Raw genomic sequence first — 21296 nt, forward strand, 5'->3', positions numbered from 1 at the left:
GGGGAAAAAAAAAAAACAAAAAAACTTGTAGTTTTCTGTAGAAAGAAGCCTCAGTAAGGTATAGAAAATGCTGTCATCTCAACAAATTAATACCCTTTCCAAAACATCATGTTGTAATGCTGTAATGTAATGGAAAAGTACAGCAATAAAGGCAGTGTGGCAAGGCCTTTGCCTGCAGCAAATGAGGACAAGCCCAAACAGCAGCCATGATCACAAAAACAAAGGAAAAAAGCTGCTTACCTTAGAAGGCCCTCAAGTATGCAGGGATCTTCAGCAAGATACTCTCAGCTCCACTGCCAGCCCTTAAATGAGGTCTGGGAAGGGGTGGATCCTGGCTCCATCCCTTCTGATCATTCAGGTACATTGCTTGCACCTGAGCTGCCTTGGGTTGGCCCTGCCTTCCCATCAGGTAGGTGTTCAACCACTATTTCAGGCCACGACTTAGCATTTCCACTGCACATGCAGAGACAGATTTGGATACACATGTACACAGAGATGCTGTAAAAAAGAAACAAACAACAAAAACAAAAAAACCCACCTCAGTTTAGTTGCATCATGTGCTTTAAAACAAGAACTGTTGTTACTTATCTAGGATGACAGCTATTTGTTGAAATGTGCATAATAAATAGCATTGGCTCTCCTGCCATATCTTGATGCTGTTCATGAAAAGAAAAAAGCTGCCAAGTCACTTGCAGAAAAATTGTCTTCTCATCTGGGCTAATTTTAAGTATTTAATGAGATTTCTTCTATCTTATGTTTTTTTATATAGGTATAAAGAGTGTTATCACAGCTAAGATAGAATAACAGTCTTCTTGGCTCAGCTTGTTTAGACTGCTGAGACCTATACTACAATCATTGTTTGACCAACTCAGATACAGCAGTTTTAATAATAGTGATGAAAATACCTAGCCTGTAGGCTTTTCATGCAGCTGAATTTGACTTCTGGCTTGATGATTACAGATACTTTACTCACATGAAGTGACATTTTTAGTTATATATGTCAATTACAGTTTGGTCAACTGTATTGCCATGGTCAATTGCATTGTCAGTTCTGCCCTCCCAGAAATGCTGTTAGGTATGAGTCAGTGACTACAAATAAAGTGAAAATCTTAAGGTATTTAGATCTGTCTGTTTTTCAGCAGGAGAGTAATAAAACAGATCCAGCAGTGTTATTAGGTTGTTTTTTAATATATGCTCTCTTTTATACTTTGCAGTACTGTATGCTGAGTATATATACAACTCCATCTAGTTGTTTGAAAGGAATATATGTTAGGGAAGCACATGCCCAAATGACAAGATCTTAAAAATTCAGTAGTGTAGCTGTATGCTCTGTTGTTGGTGAATCACATGTTAAATGACACACTTGTTATTTAATGAGTGTGTAGAAGGGAGTGGACAAAATTCATGCCTTTCTTTCATTCAGTTTGAATCAACCTGAAGGGGCTTGCTTTTCACATCTCGATAGAACAATGCCAGCCTAACTACTTAAAGTTCCTCTAAAAGCAAGATCTACATATGGACAAGTGCTCAAGGATAGGAAACATCTTGTGAATTTCAAATCTACTTTTCAGTGTGACCCTGAATTTCTCAGGTGAAATTAACATGTAAGCCCTTCAACATTACCAAACTTTGTACTATTGCCCTCTACCATGCTTTTAATATTCATCATAAATGTATGCACGTCACCCTTAAATTTGCAGAGACAAAAGCGTAAATCAGGAGGAGTCCAGAATAACTGGAAAATTTGAACTTCTCTATGTTTCATGACATATTCCCCAGGCTGATTCATGATTTCATTTCACAGTAATTCACCCACAGATCTACCAGGAAGCTGCCCCAAAGTATAGTAAACTAGTGAAATATTATAGTAAATTATAGTATAGTAAATACTGTCAAGTCCAAACTCTTCTAAGGTTCTTTAAACCAGCCCATCTGCACAGCAAAGCTGTAAACCAAAATGCATTAAAAGATCTGCAAGAAAAATCACAGTGTATCTGAACCAAGTTAATCATTAACCAATTCATATTCATGAATTCTCCCATCTTCCAGCTCCCAACTACATTTAGAAAATTACATGACATTCATTTTGGAATAGTACATTCCTCAGTTCTAGATGCTCAAACACAAGTCTTTAAAATAAGTAAAAAACACTATAGATTTGAAATATACACTACAGCTACTATTAATGCCTTGTTATATCAGTGAGTAGCAGAAATCTCAAATGCTATTGACTTCTAAAAAGCAACAAATGCAGGGCTGTAAACAACTCTTTTCCGTGATGGTATTTTACTAGTGAAGCTGACTTACATGCAGGGCAAGTGTCAGAAGAAACTGCTAATCTCAGAAGAAACTAAGCTCTTAATTCAGTTCCCCAGGAATTGAAGTTTTGTTTCAGTGTAGGAAAGATTTCTGAGGGACAGGAAGCATTTCAGACTTGCTTGCACCTTCCAGTACTTGGAAAGCTTCATGCATACTCCCCTATCATCTTTTTCTAATAGAGAATAGAGAAACAGAAGTTAAAATATAAAGTACTGTGTATTTCTCAGTAAAATATATTAGATTAAGGTCAGATGATAACTTCCCTTGGTTCTGTCAACAATGAACATTTTCTCCTTCCCTTTCACTAGCACTACCAAGCTTCACCACTGCTTGCCAGGATGCTCCAGTAAACATTTGTGGAGATACTGCTCCCTCTAGAGGTATACTTAAACCACAACACCAGAGCAAAAGTTTACTAAAAACGGCATTCTGTTCACCTTAACAGAAACGTACTTGAAATCTTGTTATTCATTCCCAAAAGAGAAATTAACACTGATTTTTATGGCATTAAGAATCCTTGGCATACAATTTTAACACAAGCACCAGATGCTGCAATTCTATATACTGTTGCTGATGTCTGAATTCTAATCCCAGTTATTTCCACACAGAATTGAAGTGTGTTCTCTAAAAATTTCCATGGGAATCTGATGAAGCAGTTATAGCCTCACAATCATGCTATCACTGAGTGATAGTTCCTTCCCCCCAAACTAAAATCTATTCTAAGCCCTTACAGTAAAACAAAAGCCTTACATGAACGAAGAGCTCAAAAGCCATTACCCCCTGGGAATACCATTTTCTTTTGCTGCAAATGCAGTCTTTGCAAGCAAGCTTCATAACTTCATACAATTGGAAGAGTTGAGGAATTCGTGATTTTTGAATGTTCGAATATACTAGTGTTCTGAAGAACAGTGCAAACACTGAGTTAGTGTAGCCTTGATGAACAGATGGCAGGAAAAGTAAAACTGATGGTCAGAATCTGCTCAAAGCATAAAACAAGTACTTGTAATACGCCATGTATTCTTGGGTTAAAAACTAAATTTAAAAACTTACTCCTGTACTCAGTGTTCTAAAAATAACAAATGATCACATTCTGAGCACGTAGCTGAGAGCAGCACTCATCTTCAAACACCTTTAAGTGCTCACAAAGTACAAACAGTACTTTAAGTGGTAAGATGGGCTTGAACTGGTAACACTAACTACAACCTGCAAAAGTTCTAGGAGTACTGGTGTGATAGCACTGTTTGTTTCTTGCTTCCACATCTGCTGGCCCTGGGAGAAGAAATTCAACTGCTTGGAAATTAACCCTAAAGCCTAAAATGAATGGGCCTTGTCAGATCATTTCACACAGAACTAGTGGTCACCAGTTCCACAAAAAGGAAGGGATGGTAGTATTGGGAGACTCTGTTTAGGTACAAAAGCAAAGCAGCCTTAACATTAGCAAACAATTAAGGTAATCTGAACAGCAGTATTTTGAGTAAATTGAGTAAAATATTGTATATGAATCTTTGATTTCCTCAGCTCATATTGCAGTTTACTTTGCCTGAAGAACGTTGAATCAGGAATTAAATACTCCAGCTTCAAAATGATTACCTGTACACAAGCATGGAGCATTCTGAGAATATTTTCTGCATACAGAACAAGCAGCAAAGAAAATAAAAAATGAATTATCTCAGCCTCATAGTTTCATGAACAGGAGAGTTTGTAGTGTAGGGGAAGGGAATAACGTCTAAAGACACTAGATTCATTTGAGTAATGAACTAAGAAACAAGTGTGAGAAAATGAGACTCCTCAGTTTTCTTACCCAGGGATTCCTAAGCTGACATTGCATCTGAGGGGCAAGACACCAATTACAACATAGGAAGTTCTGTTAGATCAACTTTATTATGTTATCAAAGTATGACAGTAAAATATTCAAAAATCTATTGACCGCATCCATACACAAAAAGGGCATATAAAATGCTAGGTCTCAGAATATACGTTTCATACAAAATACTGTTAAATGTAGAGCAGCAAAGTCTTTGCCAAACATTCCCTGAATTTAAGAGGGCCTTGAACACACTGTGTTCCAAGAACTACCTTAATACCAAACATTCCTTCCTTTGGTCTGCAAGTCCTTTGCAATTATTGCTAGTTATTGAAGCCTTCTATTTTTAAACAGAATCACATAGTGACTGAGCCTCTTCAGAAGTATTAGGATAAAAGCCCCTTCAGCGTTTTCTGTATGTTTAGTCAAAGTGAAACACATTTGGTCCAAATGTCCAAGAACATTCTGGAAGAATAAAACCAAGTGAAAGTTTTCAAAAGAGAGATATGATCCACATGTGTTAAGTACAAAAACATCAGTAAATTTAAAGATGTCAACTGTGCATCATGGCAGAGCAGCCAAGTTACTCCTTGTGAGTAATTGGCGCATGTCCCTATTTGCTTAAAGATATAAGGCATCAGAACACTAACTTCCTACGAGAGTCTATAATGCTTAAGCACATATGGCTCTGGCAGGCCTGTGAAGTAATGCTAAATGCTCTTGCCTCTTAGAGGAATGCCTCAGTTACCTGGTCAGCACTTCTCAAAGGGCAGAGTGGTTCAGTTTCAGCAACCAGAATAATGTAACTTACTTGCTGTATTCGCTTTACAAGGGGAGCTCCATCCTAGTATGCAAGAAATTGAAAATGAAGAGGTTGAAGATAGTCTAGTAGAAAAAAATCTCAAGTTGTGGATGTAAAACAAAACTATAGTCTGTGGAATTATCAGGTCAGACTCTCACCAGAAGCACTGGTTTGCACTAACACATATACACATTCTCAGACAATGTAGTTTTATAGTAACAAACAATAAAAGACAAAACCGAGACCTGAAAAAAAAAAACTTTCTTTGTACCAGGATAACAGACAAGTTTAAATAAACAGACTATCAGACTTATCTCCTCATAGACAGGTAAGGATAAATATAGATTAATTGTTCATGAGCCTTCAGGTAAAAAGATGTAGGTATCTGATCAGCACAAGATTCCCCAAATTAGAAAAGAATGTTTCTTTCTGTGCCCCCCAAAAATATTAAAAGTTTTAAAAAGACTCTTTTGGAACGACCTGTTTTGGATCTTCATGCTAAACTCATTGTCTGTGACTGAGAATGTGACTGACTAAAATGGTAAGGATCTAAATGAAGCTCAGAAACATTCTCCAGATCAGGTTAATAACTGTTTGCTTACGCTCTTCTCATCTTTCAGCCCTTTATGCCCATGTTGGTGGCCTCCAATTAAGCTTTCAGCTCTACTCATTTGAGTGCTTATTGACAGGCATTCTCTTTCAGCAAGAAAGATTATTGAAAGGCTGTTGTCAGTAATTTCTTTCTGTTGCAAGCCAGTAGTGTAGCAATTTAGTAAAAAAAAAAAAAAATAGAGTCAGACCACAGGAAGAGCTTTGTCTTTGAGCAGTCTTGGAACACACAGCTAACAGCCCTGCACATCATAGAACACTTGAGTAAAGGACTTGTGTGCTTTCCCTGCAACCCTCTTCATTTCAGCAGTAACCAGTTACAAGTGGCTTGGGACAGCACAGTTATTCTCTAGGAAAGTGTAGACAATATAGGTGCTGAACTGGGCAACTGATGACATGTCAAACAATTCCTTTTTAAAACATCAGGAAAATGCATCTTCATCCTCAGTTACAAGATGCAGGGAGAAAGCAAAGCTAAATAAGCAATTACAAACCTAGGAAGATACTTAGCTTATCTAGGACTCCAGCTTGAATTTTTTTTTTTTTTTAGATTTACAAATGATGTCTGAATTACAATTTAAAGCTTTAAGGCTACTTCCTGTGCCAAAAGTATTTGCAATTTACAATAGGAGTTCAAACCTGTCATTTAAAAGTACCTTAGTCTTACATGTGATGGCAGCAAGGATTTTACCAAAATAGTTATAGTTTTACCTTTCAGAGAACATCAGTTCCTTAAGTAATGAATTCTCAGTATTTCTGGAATTAAGCCATTTTTCCTGGAGGACCTAGCATTTTGAAAGCATTGAAAGTTCTTTTCTGAAAAGGTGCAATCTAACTGTATGACTAGTTTTGAAGCAAGCAAAAGAGAATCTTTCAGTGAAATTATTTCTCCCACAGTTGTACATGCCATGGCCCTTAGGCTATAAGTTCTGTGGAGTCCAAAGCTGAAAAGTGTTTTTCTAAACACTGAAAACAGTACTGTAGGAATTTAACAGTTACACATTCGATTATCTACACATTTAAGGAACAGTGTATCCCAACTTCCTGAAAATGCAATCACTACTTGGCCAGTAATTGAACTAGAGGTTAATTATTTGACTGAGAATGAGGTTTATATTTCATACTGAATTACACTGGTTTCCACTCCCTGCCCCAGTTCAGGAAGGTCACTTCATTTTTCATGAATACTCACCATCCATTTCTACTACAGATGATCATTTTTCACCCAGAATTGCAATCCTGCACTGTATGCATTGTTTGCCAGTATTCAATTCTATTAGCTTTAATTTATATGCTACTCCACACAGCAAAGCATTAACCACAGTTCAGCTTCTTCCCCTCATGGAAAATAAAACAGTGTGAAAATCCCTTAGGCTCCAGATTAAGTCATCAGGCTTTCAATGTCAACAAGCAAGCCTTTTTTGCTTTTTTTTTTTTTTTTTTTTAAGTTATATAAGGTACCTAAAATAAGCTTAAAATAATTCAGACATCATTGTCCCCCCCTAAAAACCATAACAAAAGCAAGGGTGGATATGACAAAAAGATAGTACAGTACCAGACAGACCTCACATCCATTTTACCTAGTAGATACATACATTTACAAATTAAGTTAATGGGCTGTGGGATCAGAATACACAAGACCCTTTGGGAAGAATGTGTATGGACTTCCCAAATTGTTAATATCCTTCCCTTGTTTTATGGGAGTGATATTGTAATGCTTCCCAGCCCTCCCACTCCAAACCCTTCAAAGATCAAAAGAAAATTATAAAGGACATGCATGGGGCTGCACAGTCTCCAAATGAAAGTCTGTATGAATACTGGACAACACTGGAGGCAACAAAACGCATATTTGACCAAGTTTCCCCAGTATGAAAATACTATGAAACTTCATGAACACAAATCAGAGACAAACAACTATTTAGGACACCAACCAAATCCTTGAACATAGTTTAAAAAAAAAAACAAAATAAATAATTCAAATATCTAAGTATCAACAGATCAAAAGGCATTCTCCCATATTTAAGGGAAGGCATCACAGGTGAAGAAAACAACTGTCAACAACATATCACAAATTAAAAAGCAGCTTTTTCACATATGAAATAGTAGTATCATTGGATAGCATTTGAATGTGTTCATTTCCTGAAAGCTCAAATACCACCACTTCCTGTTTCTGCATGTCCACCCATTTTTGACACTGCAAGGCACTCTGTAAGTTCACTGTACCATCCCCATCACTGTAAATAATCTTGGGCTCTTTGTCAGGAAAGCTCTCATAATGGAAGGAATCAGGTGTTTCCACACCAGTACCATAAAGACAGTGTATGCGTACACCAGGTGGTATCATCTGGTAGACCAAGGGTTCAGTGTCTTGTCTCATGAGCCAGCCATCTTCAAAGTCAATGTCCCTGTAGAATTTTCTGTAGTCTCGTAAGGTGTAGTTTGCTGTAGGTGTGCTTACAAAGACCTTATCTGGAGGCCATGTGTAGTTGTAGGGGAGCATCCAATTTGTGGAAACAGCTGATCTCTGCTGGTCTCGAATTTTGAGTGAACTGATGACTGGTATTCTGTTGTTGTCACCTTAAAAAAAAAAGAAGAATTTTTATTATACACAAAACAATGCATGGATCTTGTGACCAGCAGCAATTAGTACCACCCAGTGACAACATGAGTAATTATTCTTTTTGCTTACAGTGGAAGTTTGAGAAGTTCCTCTTTTATGACCACCTTAGTGATCATCTTCTGCAAAGAAGTAAACTTACAAATTTACGTAAAACTTAATGGATGAATGCCTGACGACAAACTAAGAGTATTGCTTCCATTCTTATAGACCCATCTAGAAAGGACAAAATACTTCCTGGTCAAGTAAGAAATCAGCATTTCTTAGGAATTCCATCATTTGCAAGTTTTATTTTAAATGTTATTCTAGAAGTATGTTTTATAACAATTCTGTACCTAGACCATGGTTTCACTGAAAGAAAAGAAATATTACTATTCTTAGACATGTAATAACTCTTGAAGAGATCTTGTAGGCTGAACATTTCTAAGTTTGCACATTCAAAACAAGCAGAGTAGTATTTCATTCAGAATAGCTATTAACCATACAGTAATTTTTTTCATTCAGAATAGCTATTAACCATACAGTAATTTTTTTTCATTCAGAATAGCTATTAACCATACAGTAATTTTTTTTCTATCACTTGGTGCAAAGCATTTTAACACGTACTCCCTCTGTAAAGAGATCTACCAAGACATGTCTACAGATGAAGGAAAACAGGAGATTCTTGCAGTATTTAAAGCAGTAATTATTGTCTGTGCTTTCTACTATTGTGTAATAATTCTGTGTTCTACAACTAGTTCAGTCTCCTTGCCTAGCATGGAGTCAATGAGTTGATACTACTTAGCATCTGTGAGAGACCAAGGGGTACCACTGATACCAGCATCTTCCATTCCAGTCAGCATTTCAAGACTGCTGAAACACTTGTATTTCTCAGAATATAGGTTTTCTGTAATACTGTAGCACTACTGTTTTCTAGTAACTCTGGTAATCTGAACTTTATCTTCACTTGGAAAACAACAGTTCTTCAAAGCCCTGTTAGTAACTACTATGTTTGAGAAAAGTTTTCACCTGGTCAAGCTTTAAGACTTTTTAAATCTAAATTTAGAGAGCTAAACTTTATGAACAATAAATGTCTATTACCATATACCTCGAACAAAGTTGAACAATTAGACAGTTTAGACTTAACACAACTGTTTGACCAAAAAAATGAAGAACAAGATATTCTGTAGATATGAAGACTGTATATTTTCCTTGGCAGTTAGTGAATAAGTTATAATTTATATCCAAGTTCCTTCATGTTGTAACTATTCCTCTTGTCTTTCTCCATAAGAGACAAAGCCATTTAATACATAGCATATATAGTGATTATGGAATTACTTAAGACTGACAGAGTTCTTCATAGTGACTGGCTGATCAGACTTATTCTCCATAATCACAATTGCTGACGCTCTTCAATTCATTTACCAGCTGAAATTGAATCAGATTATTTCATTATTAGGTCCAGGAGGTTGCAACAGGTAGTAATACAAATCAACTATATTAGAAAAACTCAAAAAAGTCTCAAAACCAAAAGCACTGTTCCTGAAATAGCACCAAAGTATGTATTTTCAACTCCATAAGGTGGCACTGTTGGTTCAGCAAGAAGACCTGAAGTACAGTTTAGTCTTCACTACCATTTTTAGAAGGACTACATGGAGATATTACAAGCATAATCCTGACAAATGGCTAAAGATGAAATTCAAGAGCACAGCAAAAAGGAAGAACATTCTAAGTTTGTTTCACATTACTGTGCTGTATAAATACCTAGCTGTGCACACTCAAAGTTAGCAAACATATTTGCATGTTTTCATAAAAAAACAAGTTCTAAAAAAAGTAGGGTATCTGCAGCAAGATAGAATCTGGAGTAATACCACAGACAAGCAGATTAAGAGATTACATTTTACCTTAAGTCTAACTATTCATTACATATTTGCATAACTAGCCACCTTGGATGAAACTCATAATGGATAAACTATGAATCCAAAAGAAATCAGACTGAAATTTTGTGTAGCCTTTTGGAGTTTTACTTCCTGCCATTTCCCACAGGCTTTATCTGACAAGTCTGTATGCTACAGAAAAGGTAAACCAGTTTTTACAGTGCCACTGCAATTGAATTAATAATGGATAAGTCTGTACAAATGCCCAGTTTAAGTTTTTGGGTTTTGCGTTAACTGAGTTGTGCACTGCTATTCAGAATCAAATTCCTTTGCTAAGCAAAGCATTCTTTTGATCTGTCCATGCATGGCTGGCAACTGCCACGTGCTCTGCATTTTGATGAAGTCCAGTACCTGATTTCAGCTTTGTTTGGGAAGGCTGATAACCAAAGCTAATAAATCAAAAGCAAATCAGAAATTAGACAACAGAATTTAAATGCCAAAGCACAAAACATACTGTTTTGCCATGAAATAAATATGGTATTGCATGATCTACATTACATGGTAAGCAAGTTTCTGTTATTAGAGTTGCTTGGTAGAACATACTTTTCCTATTAAAGTCAAAGGAATATCCAGCATTCTAAATGTAAGATCTCAGATTCATTTCCTTTTTCTGCAAACCTTGAACTTCAGCAGGCATCTGTGCTGTGGGCAGCACACCACTTCATCATTGCATCTACAAGTTTCCCTTTATGTTCAGCAGCTGTGTGATATTTAATCAAAGGGAACTATTGAATGATCTGCTGTTTGTGTTGGCTAAGCAATACTGAACAGAGAACAATCATGCTGAAGGCAGAAGTGACAGAAATAGAAGGCACCAGGCCAAACAGCAGCTTGTGTCATCTGCTGTAAAGAAGTTAGGAGAGATCAAGAGGAAGCACACAGCTCATCATTAGAGGATGTTAAGGCTTTGTCCAATTCCATTCTTGTCCAAGACAGACAGTCAGGTTAAGGGACTTGAAAGCTTAAGGCACGATCACTTAAAGAATACTATTTTTAACTTCATATTACCTTCAACTTTCATCCTCCACTTCTAGTATCATCCATATTTAGTATCTTGCACTATTAAGAAAATATATTGCAAACCCTCACATTACCTACCTGAAGCCAGCACACGGAGAGTTTTGGCCACTCCTCCCCATGGAGCACCTAATGACACGTAGTCTTTTATGTATTTGTCTTTCCATTCCTGAGTCTGATGATTGAGGAAGTACAGGGTATACATATTACCCATGCTGTGGGCAATTAAGACAACAGGACTTCCATACTGCTCATACATTAACTCTATCATCTTGCGAAGGGCCACAAAATAATCTCCATTCTCATCTAAATGAGAAATACACATTACATGGTTATAATCACTAATGGTCAGTGTTGTCCTTCAACACAATTCTTTACAAGGTTATATTCTGAAGATTCAAAAAAAAAAAACAAAAACCGATGCTTCTTTACATCATTAGTTTATGAAAGGGTGAGTCTTTAAAATCTCATTTGTTTCCTACGTCTCTGAAACAAGTATATTTGAAAAAGATACTCCAATTTCTCCCACCTTTAAAAATAAATTTAAGTCCAAGTTTTTCTCAGAAATATCCCATGCAGATAGAATGCTAATATTCTCCCACAAAAACCCATCCATATGCTTTAGGATCTGCTTTTTTTTTTTTGCCTAAAAAAAGATAGGAAGTTGACAAGTCCAGAAAGACTTCTGAGTTGAAGGAAAACAGAAATAAAACTTATTAGATATTATAAAGAGTACATAAACCAGTTACCAGCTTATGTTAGACAATTTCTATAGGCAAGGTTAACTCTAAGGGAGAATTCCAGCAGATTCCTGCTGGCACAATATACATCATCTCTATTACATATAATTAAATGAGCTTTAAAAGTAAAGAATAAAGAAAAAAAAAATCAATAAAATGCATTTCTGTAGTCCTGTAATAAGATACCAATTCAGTGTAACAACTGCAATATAACTTTGAAGTAGTCACATCAATAGCAAAAGTCAGCATTATTGATTTTCTTCAAGCAGTGTTCCTGGATGCCAAGACTACATGCTTCATTTCTGTGGGCCAGGGCAAACTTGATACTAGAATATTGTCATTAGTAATAGATACATTATTTCTTTAGTACAAGCTCACGAACTGTATGAAGAGTCTACAAATCACTTGTGCTCCTGTGGAATAGAATGAGATGAAGAATACAGGGTTCTAATACTTGTATAAAGATAGGTTTAGAAAAATGTAGAAAGTGTTCCTCACTTTTGAGGACAAAATAATTTATTCCTCAGGATGTAATCACAGCAATTGTTAGATCTGGTGCAACATTAGAACCAGGAAAATTATGGTCTCACTGAAGTTCTATCTGCGGAACTGGTACATGCTACGGTTAGAGATTGTGCTACTGATGCACAGTAGGTATGTGGAGGGTGTTCTTACAGAATTTTATAGGTTTTACTGGTTTGGGTTTTTTAGGCAAATCTTAAGTAGCAAATTGTTTAAAGCAAAAAAAAAAATCATACCACAGAGCTTTTATGTGGGTCTAGGGATACCCAGTCCTCAAGAGCTAACTAAAAATTGATGTTTTAATAAAATTGTATAGCTGGGATGGGGGAAGAGACCCAAAACTATCTGCTTACTGGAAGTGTCAAGAAAGTTTTGTTCAATTAAGACATTATTTACTTGGTGCCTTTCGCCAGTCATAAGGTGCTCCTCTTACATCTTCATCACGTTTGTAGCCCCAGTCTACTAAACTCTGCACCAGCATGTAGAAGTAACTGCCTGGAGACATCAGATAAAAGAAACATAACAGTGAAATATTAGTGTTACGAAAGGAGGCCTGGATGCATTACATCTGATTCCATATACACAGATATTGAAGTCCTGATCTTATGAATCTGACAATCTAGGATCCTGCATATTAAGCAAAATGAGTTATGCTGTCTACCAAAACTATTAAAGCTTCTTAACTGGCTGACTTATTAATCCACAACAAAACTTGTCAATTTTTACTGAGGAAAAAAAAACATACCCCTTCTATGTCTGACTACTGAACTGTTTAAAATAACTACCATAGAGTCATAGCTTTCATTGATTGCAGATGAATTTCATTTATGGTACATAATATATTTGTAAAGATCATCCCTGATTTTGCCAACATTCAAATGAATTGAACAACAAAAGCTCAAAGTATATTGAAGGGCAAAATTCTGGAACCACTCAAAATCCTTTTTCTAGCCATCAGTTTGGATGGACTGAGATGGGAGGCTTCTGTAGCAAAGAAGGGAAACACTTGCAGACTGGCTGCAAGAATCTGTTAAGATGTTACATATTACATGTTTTGAAACATAGGATGCAAGTATTACCAGAATTAAAATGCATCTAGTAACAGCGTAAGAAGTGAAGCATCAAAACATCTTGTTTGTTATCACAGCCATTTTAACATTTTGAACAATGCCTCATTTGTTAGTCTTGATTGTTTATGTAGTTCCTGACACAAATAGAAGCAAGTTTTAAATATGACTCTGTTTACAAGGATTATCAAGTGCAGGTCACAAAACACAGTAGTGCCCTTTTAAAAGCTGCTTCTAAAGAAAAGAAATATATGCAGTGCAAGAGGGCCCATTCTATAGTGAAGCTCAGCACATAGCTGGCTATTAAATTACATCAACCACAGCTAACAATTCCTGGCAAGGTCACCAGCATTTTCTGAAATATGACTTCTGCAAAAGCAACACTAAAAAGCCTACAAACAAAATAATGCAGAAATATTTTTCAGCACAAATTTAACTATGTAAATATTCTGACACCAACAAGAGATGAGCAGTTGGAACTAGATTTTCCTTAAGGTCCTTTCCAAGTCAAGCCACTCTAGGATCCTATTTTTACCCAAATCCTTCAACTCATACTTGACACCAAATAACACTGCTCAAAACTAAGCAGAAACAGTGTTAGTATTTGGTATTTTGCTTGTCAAGCTTAAGTCACAGGATTTTTTATTCATTTTCTAGAGCATCTTCAAGATGCCTTTCAAGTTTCATCCAGAGGCCTTCAACCTCACACAAGACTGAGCAGTTTTCCTGTCTCAATTCATCAGACTAAGAGACAAAATGACATCCAATAAAGAAAGCAAATGAAAAGCAAAGTGAGCCACATGCTACTCTTCTACAAAAAAAACTATTGCTACTTACAAACAAAATTATGCAATTATGCAAATTAAGCTACAGAAACGTGATTTCAAATTAAAAGACATACCATAAAATCCTAAAGTAACAAAGATTTCAGATACAGCTTCTACATACCAACGCTCCTTTTACTCGGATCAAGGAATTCCAAGGAAAATGTCTGCCCAAAACCTGGGACTCTGATATCCACTCCATCTGGTGGTTCTGTTACTTTGCTTGTTCTGTTATATACCAGCCTAGAGGAGAAGAGACAAACCATGAAACATCATATTACCACATGACAGCTTTTAGCTGTGTTTGGCCTTACATTCTGAGTGCAGAAACAAAACTTGAAGTGCTACTACCAAGAAGTAAAAGAAAACAGAGTACTCTAATGGCTAAGCAGTTACACAAACAACTATTTTAATTTTAAGTTTTTATGCCTTGCACGCTGAAGAATTATCTTCCTTGTAAAACAGGGCATATAGTATTATGGCTGGACTTCAGTTTTAGAACAGTACAAACTACCTACTAGTGTAGTTCTACACTATTTCACTATGCATCAAGCCACAGGATGGAGAAGGTTGTTAAGAGTGTAAAAACGGAGGTGAGGCAGTAGAAAACATACCTCTAAAGAGTCAGGTAGTAGATAAAGTCCCCTACTTAAAAATAATTCATTTATGTTTAAATAGACACGTATGTTTAAACTGATCCCATGAAGTACTAAGGAAGCCCTTGAAATTTCTTGATTAGTACAACTACTACCTCAGGAAGCAGAGGTATGGAGTGTGCTGTAGGAATTTTAAAAATCCTCTTGAAATAGGAAGAACATGGAAGGTCTGGGGCACTTTGGTTGCTTTAATGCCTTATCAGTGCAACTGCAGTTCCTGAGCACTGGCTTTTACCCCTACATGGAGGTCTTACAATCTGAATTGATACTCAAATCATCACACACGCGCACACACACACACACACACACACACAGAGTAAAGCAGAGGTATTATTACATACCCTTCCTCCCCACAAACTGCAGGCTGTGAGAAATGGAATTTAAAACTTAAGATCTATTTTACAGAAGCCCACAAATTTGAAGATCTTTAAATTACCATTCTTTCCCCATCTTCCTCCTCCCTGCCCTTGGTTATTTTATTTGATCAATCTGTTCATTCTTTCAACAGAAAGCACTAAGCTGCTACTAATTACCAACATAGAATCAGTTTCCTGTATGCATAGTCATGTGATGAAAGCTAGTTGTGAAAGCTACAAGATGTTACCTTTAACAGAAGGAACATGGAAAATCTAAAATATTTTCAGCCAAGAAACCAAATGACATCCCTTTGGCATTCTATTTATATTACAAAATATATTTGGGTCCATATGTTTATGTTACTCAGAAAGCTACAGGCAGAGATTTGCTCAAGACATAGCATTACTCAGGAAAAGCTAGGATCAAAAGTTACTTTGAAGCCTCACAAAGTTGAAATTGGAAAATGAGAAACATGAGATTATTTTTAGAGGTTTCTAGTGGTAAAACTACCTTCCTTCCATTCCAGAAAACAATTGCTTATTGCAAAAATATTACTTGCACACATGTCAAAACACACAAACTAAGGGGGAAAAGCAGCCTCTAGATCAATTTGTGCTGTATGTCTTTATAAAAGAAATGCATCCTTTCATGTCATAGTTAGTACTTCAGTGCATGCAGCCTGGGATCTCCAGCAAGTACTCATATTTATCAGTTCTAACCACAGGCAGAAACATGCTTTGACTCCTGAGTTTCCAACTTTGTTGAAACATTCATGTTGCTGCATTCTTGAATGTGTTCATGCACTACTCTTGGAAGTATTTCTGTTTTTCGCATTCTGCTTTCCTTGAATGCTCAATATGGTTGTCCATAAACCAGAAAAGAGAGTTGCAGGGGATTTTGGTTGACCACAAGGAGCAAAACACTGTTTTTCAGGAGGCACTGCTACACTATCTTTCCATACTACAGACAGTTATAGCAATTTAATTTCATTATTAAAAGAGTTTTTCAATTGATAGTTGTGATTTGATACTGTTATTTTCATTATCACCCCAAAAAAAACAAAGGGATTTAAGACTTAAGTCTCACGTCAGTGCCTTTTGTGTGCTATGAGTTTGTCAAATCCATAACCACATAATTAAAATGTTAAAATTAAACTGCCATCAAGCTCAATACATTCAAATAAAAGAACAATATGCTGGTGCAGTGTTTTTCAATTGCACAGGCTAAACATTTCTTGTTGTCTTTAAATACATTTACAATTTCTACAATAAAATAGTCCAGAAGCTTTTACTCAGACAATTTGTATAACAAAATAATTAAGGAAAGATTTCTAACCTGCACCTAAAGGATTCCACACATCTCAGCTGCCTATGGAAATTACTTTCTAATGACTGCCAAGGGAAGTACAAGTTCTCATTCCTCCAGTCTCTCCTCTGAGCTACCCACTGTACCTCCTTCCCACTTACCTCATTAAAACTTAAGTAACTCAAAGCAGCAGAAAATGTTCTGCTTTTTAGATAAGCCTACGGAAGTCTGCTAAGTGCCCAAACCAACACCTGGTAACTGATAGCAGAGGGAGGTGGAGGAAACTAAGAATCTGATTTTCATCACTGATGGCAAGCTACCACAGTTGCAAAAGCCACATCCTCCAGTTCAGTCTACCCAGCAGAACTCTCTAGTCCTTCTCACTGATCTCGAATATGAAATTTTAAGGTGGAAGCTGTGTACTATCTATGTCAGTCTAAGGGAAGAAGAAAACTGCAGAAAGCAACAGTTGCAGTCTTACCTGATATTGTCAATCCAGCAGTCAATGATGACAGGTAGGAGCAATTCTAAGTTCAGCCACAGTGTAAAGTAACTGTCAGTCTTCTTAGAGCAGAGATAGTGCACTACTGATGGTTTATCTAATTTTGCTTCCAACTGATTACCTAAGTCCCCTGGAACTGAAAAATATGGAAAGACACTAAAATGTAAGAGTGTAACAAATTGCATCACTGCAGTCCTCATATGCAGCATTGCAGTGCTCAGAGATAATATTTTTATCCAGTTACAAAACTACCTAAGGAAGTATTGCATTCTTATTTTCCACTGAAGATATTTCAGTTTTCAGAAGCATGACCTGGGGAACCCCTATGTAAAATAACCCTGGATCAATAGTTCCCAGCTTCAAAGAACAGATAGTGTAAGATCAGGTCAGGTTAAGACATAGACATGAAAAACATCTCAGCTGTTACCAGAATTATCTATGTTTTAAAACAAAGTATTTCTGAAATATTTTTTCTTCTGGGTACTAAAACTGATTGTTGTTCTGTACTTCAAGAGATGCCTACAAACTATTAATTTGACACAAGAGCGAAAGCAAAGTAGATACAAAAAGTTACATGAAGTTATCACCTCTTATTACACTTCGATTACACAAAATTTTGTTGGCTAGCATACTAATCCAAATACAACATTTATCACTTACATTCAAGTTTGGATGCAGCAGTGTATATTGTATATTTTTAATGCATTATTGATGAAAGAGTACTTGGAAGGAAAGGTCTTATATTTGCACCTTCTCTCAAGCGTATTGTTTTTAATTTAGCATATGATAAATGCTAGGTTCCTTTAAGTTTTATCGTCCCTTATTTTAAGCAGAAAATACAGACCTGAAATTCTTATTTCCAAATCCAGACTAAACTTATGAGGAAGTTTTAGGAGCATTTCTCATCCTCAAGAACCAGGAGGGCAAAGATGCTTCAGTAACTGAGAAGTTTATGTGGTAGGAAGAATTAGGAGATGGGCACTGTAGTGTTTTCACCCTCCCAGATCTCTTCCCCTACCTTATAAGGTGCTCCTCCTCCCCACCCCCACTTTTTTTTTTTGCATGTGCACAACTGCATGCTGTTGAAGCTTTTAGATGCAGGCCCATCCATACAATTGCTTTTTTCCCTCGCTTTGCTAAGTTGAATCAAAGTGATTTAAGTCTTCTATACCCCTTAAACCAAGAGCTTTAAGAAAGATGCTACCTTTCAGTGGAACAGCTGATTTAGCTGAAAAGCCAGATACGGTTTCAGAGAAGTATTTATTGCAGAACAGAAAAAGAACAGAACTTGGGGCTAAACAGAGAGTGACAGTCAGACTCTTCCCACATCAGCCTCCTAGGCTGTTCCCCATCACAGAAGATATACCTCAGGACTTCTTCACTGCCTACCCCACTTTCTCATTAGGTTTTTAGTGTTTTTATTTCTGTAGTCTTAAGTGAAATGTTAAAAGCTACAGTAGCTGACCACAGTTTATTTTAGGTCATATTTCAAGGACACTGATATACTGGAAAGCACAATAAGGGAGATTATAGCATTGCATCACACTCTAGAAGAAGTTTACTGAAGTTCAGTCTTGTAACCTCAGAAAAAGCTGTTTAGTTACTGCTTATAGAACTATAAGTCAATAGCTTGTTCCACAATCTTGTGCCTGTTCTGGCTGCTGTATCAGCACTCTCAATTACAGGAAGAACGGAATGTAATTCTATTTATATCAGTCATTCATGGCTGACCAGCTTCAGCAGCAGACTTGCCAAGGACAGAACAGGTTGATTTTGTGTTCAGTTCCAATGCAATTGAGGTATACAGGTGATTGTTTGTTTTACCTTGGAACTCATTTCATTTCATACTCATTTCAGTAAAAATCAAATTCGTTCAGCAAAGACATTTCAAAAGTTTAGATAAGCACCCGTAATGTTAGAGTTTTAAGAACATGAAGTTTCAATACAACACTTAAATAATTGTAAGCACACCTGCTTGGAGTAGGAAGGCTCCCAACCCTGAAGATTATTACAAATATACATTTATAAACAAGAACATTGAAAGCAGGAAACTGTATAGAGTCTCCCTTGGACTTACAGGGGTGATTTTAGATTAACTGCAAGTTTAACTTGGTTAACGTATTTTCTCCTCAAGCTTCAAGGAAAGAGGTTGTATTCATGCATTCGTAGCAAAAAAAAAAAAAGGAGAAACATCACATCCTAATTTTTAACTCAGGGGATGACAACTGAAGTTGGTTAACAGAAGTGGTACTTCTACATAACGCTAAACAAAAGCTAAGAGAAGTTCTACTTGCTCAAAGATATAATGCTTCAGTTCAAGTGTCATGTAAAGCTATGATATCTGTTTATAAAGCAGATATTAACACCAATGTCTTTTTCATGTTCATGTTTTCATATTGACAGTGAAGCTACTAATCAGTGCTCACAAGTGGTGAGTTATTTTCAAATATATATGCTGCAAGCTAAAAAGGATTTGTGATGAAGCTATAGGGAACAAAGTACAAGTTTTGATTTTCCAAATTATGTAAACAAGCATGCAAGATCTTCAGTCCTCATCCCATGCAACTTAAGGGTGTTAATGATTTACATTTTGTCTAGAGAGCTACTTAATCACTTTTTGATAAGTAACAGGTTAGAAAAGATCACACTGAAGATGAATTCTGTAGGACAAGGACTCACCTTTTTGAATTTGTGATAGAATTTGCAAGCATTAGAAAAGAACATTTCCCTCTGCTTTTAGTCCATACACACAAAATTCCCATGGGCAAAGCATTTTTTCTCTTCATCCTCACATCTACCAGTACCTACGGTTTTTAGGTCTTCTTAGAAAAATATTACAGGAGTTTTACTTTTTAAAGCCTGTAGACCAACTCCATATATTTACAAAATAACTACCATATTCAATCCTCCAAAATACAGCATCACAAGTTAAAAATCAAGCACCCAAGGAAAGATCTCTCAGCACCCTTGCTTCCCTAAATTGCAACTATGAAATGCATGTGTTAACTAATGAACTGCTACACTTGGAAACAAAACAGTTTCATATTGAGCATTTCCATCAGATTTAATGATCACTTTCTGCATATTCCATTTTTCAGTAAGACTAATCCCAACAGAACCCATCCTGATACATTAAAGTGAACTGGGTTCGTCAGTATCACAAAGTCTCATTTCTGTGTTGCTTTTTTCTTTGCCTCAACTGCACTAATAATACTGCTAGATCGCCTTACTGGAATGCATTTTTGTTTAAGCTTTATAGAAAACATATTCACAGATTTGAAAGCCTAGAAGAGGCTACAACTTCTCCAAATTCAGAAACTAAAACAATTAGCTTTAGGATACATTGATACCCCTACTGAAGAATTAATGACTGACTGACAGTTCCCATTAGAGAGCAATAAGCAAATTGCAATCTGGGAAACAACTTGCCTGAATACTCCTCTGGAAAATTAAAAAACCTAGGAAGTACCAGTATAATAACTGAAAAATAGCAAGTCTACTGTCTGTAGAGCAAATAATCCACTGAATCCACTGTATATTTTTATTACATTTATCTGAAGTGCAAATTCCTTTGGATAAAAATCAACTATCAAATATTTCTCACAGGTTAAAACTTCCCTCAAATAACTGTCAAGATTTAGTTCTAAATATTAGCCCTCCTCCAAACCAAACCACATTTTCTTAAAAATTGATTCAAAATACTGACTGCTGTTCTTTAGGTTGAATATCTCACTTGCTTATGGAGTCAGCAACATAGTGCTGTAGAAAAGGCTTGTGTTTAAAATTAGGAATAGAAAGCAAACGATCTCACATGATACTTCTAGATACCTGAGATCACATGAGGCATAAACAGTTAAATCACTGCTGACATCCAGCCAGCTGACCACACAAACACACACTCCTCAATTAGCAGTCAGCAGGAATTCAGACAAACCTCTTTTGCATGTAAATCAATTATTAACACACTTCATTTAGGCATCTTTCTAGAAAACTTTAGCCAAGTACCTAACAAATTGTTTGCAGAAGGTATCAGAACATTGATATAGTAATTGTGTTGAGTCAGCTCTAAAAGGTAAAGAGTTCAGTGAATCCACTGCTGATCTTATAAGGACAGGTTATCGGCCCCCAAAATTGATAAGACATAAGATAAGCCATCTACCATCACTGCATACTATGTGAGAAAACGAGGTGAGAACAGCCACAGAATACAGGAATTTCTTATTAGAAGACAAGAGGGAT

At 36.4% G+C, this 21296-nt stretch overlaps 1 protein-coding gene across 2 annotated transcripts; it reads right to left on the reverse strand.

The window, feature by feature from the left end:
- Positions 1-4181: 4181 nt before the first annotated feature.
- On the reverse strand, positions 4182-18042 carry PLA2G15 (phospholipase A2 group XV). 2 transcript variants are annotated; one of them, XM_010717820.3, is made up of 6 exons: positions 17902-18042; positions 17037-17193; positions 14362-14480; positions 12743-12841; positions 11166-11390; positions 4182-8111 (listed from the first exon to the last, which is right to left on the reverse strand). In XM_010717820.3, the coding sequence occupies exons 1-6, from the start codon at positions 17954-17956 to the stop codon at positions 7600-7602; spliced, it is 1167 nt and encodes a 388-aa protein (XP_010716122.1). In that variant the 5' UTR covers positions 17957-18042; the 3' UTR covers positions 4182-7599. The 2 variants fall into 2 exon arrangements, with proteins under 2 accessions (XP_010716122.1, XP_031411297.1); XM_031555437.1 differs by having other exon boundaries at positions 17037-18039.
- Between the last annotated feature and the right edge of the window lie 3254 nt (positions 18043-21296).

This window comes from Meleagris gallopavo, chromosome 13 (assembly GCF_000146605.3).
Source record: "Meleagris gallopavo isolate NT-WF06-2002-E0010 breed Aviagen turkey brand Nicholas breeding stock chromosome 13, Turkey_5.1, whole genome shotgun sequence".
Lineage (NCBI taxonomy): Eukaryota > Metazoa > Chordata > Aves > Galliformes > Phasianidae > Meleagris > Meleagris gallopavo.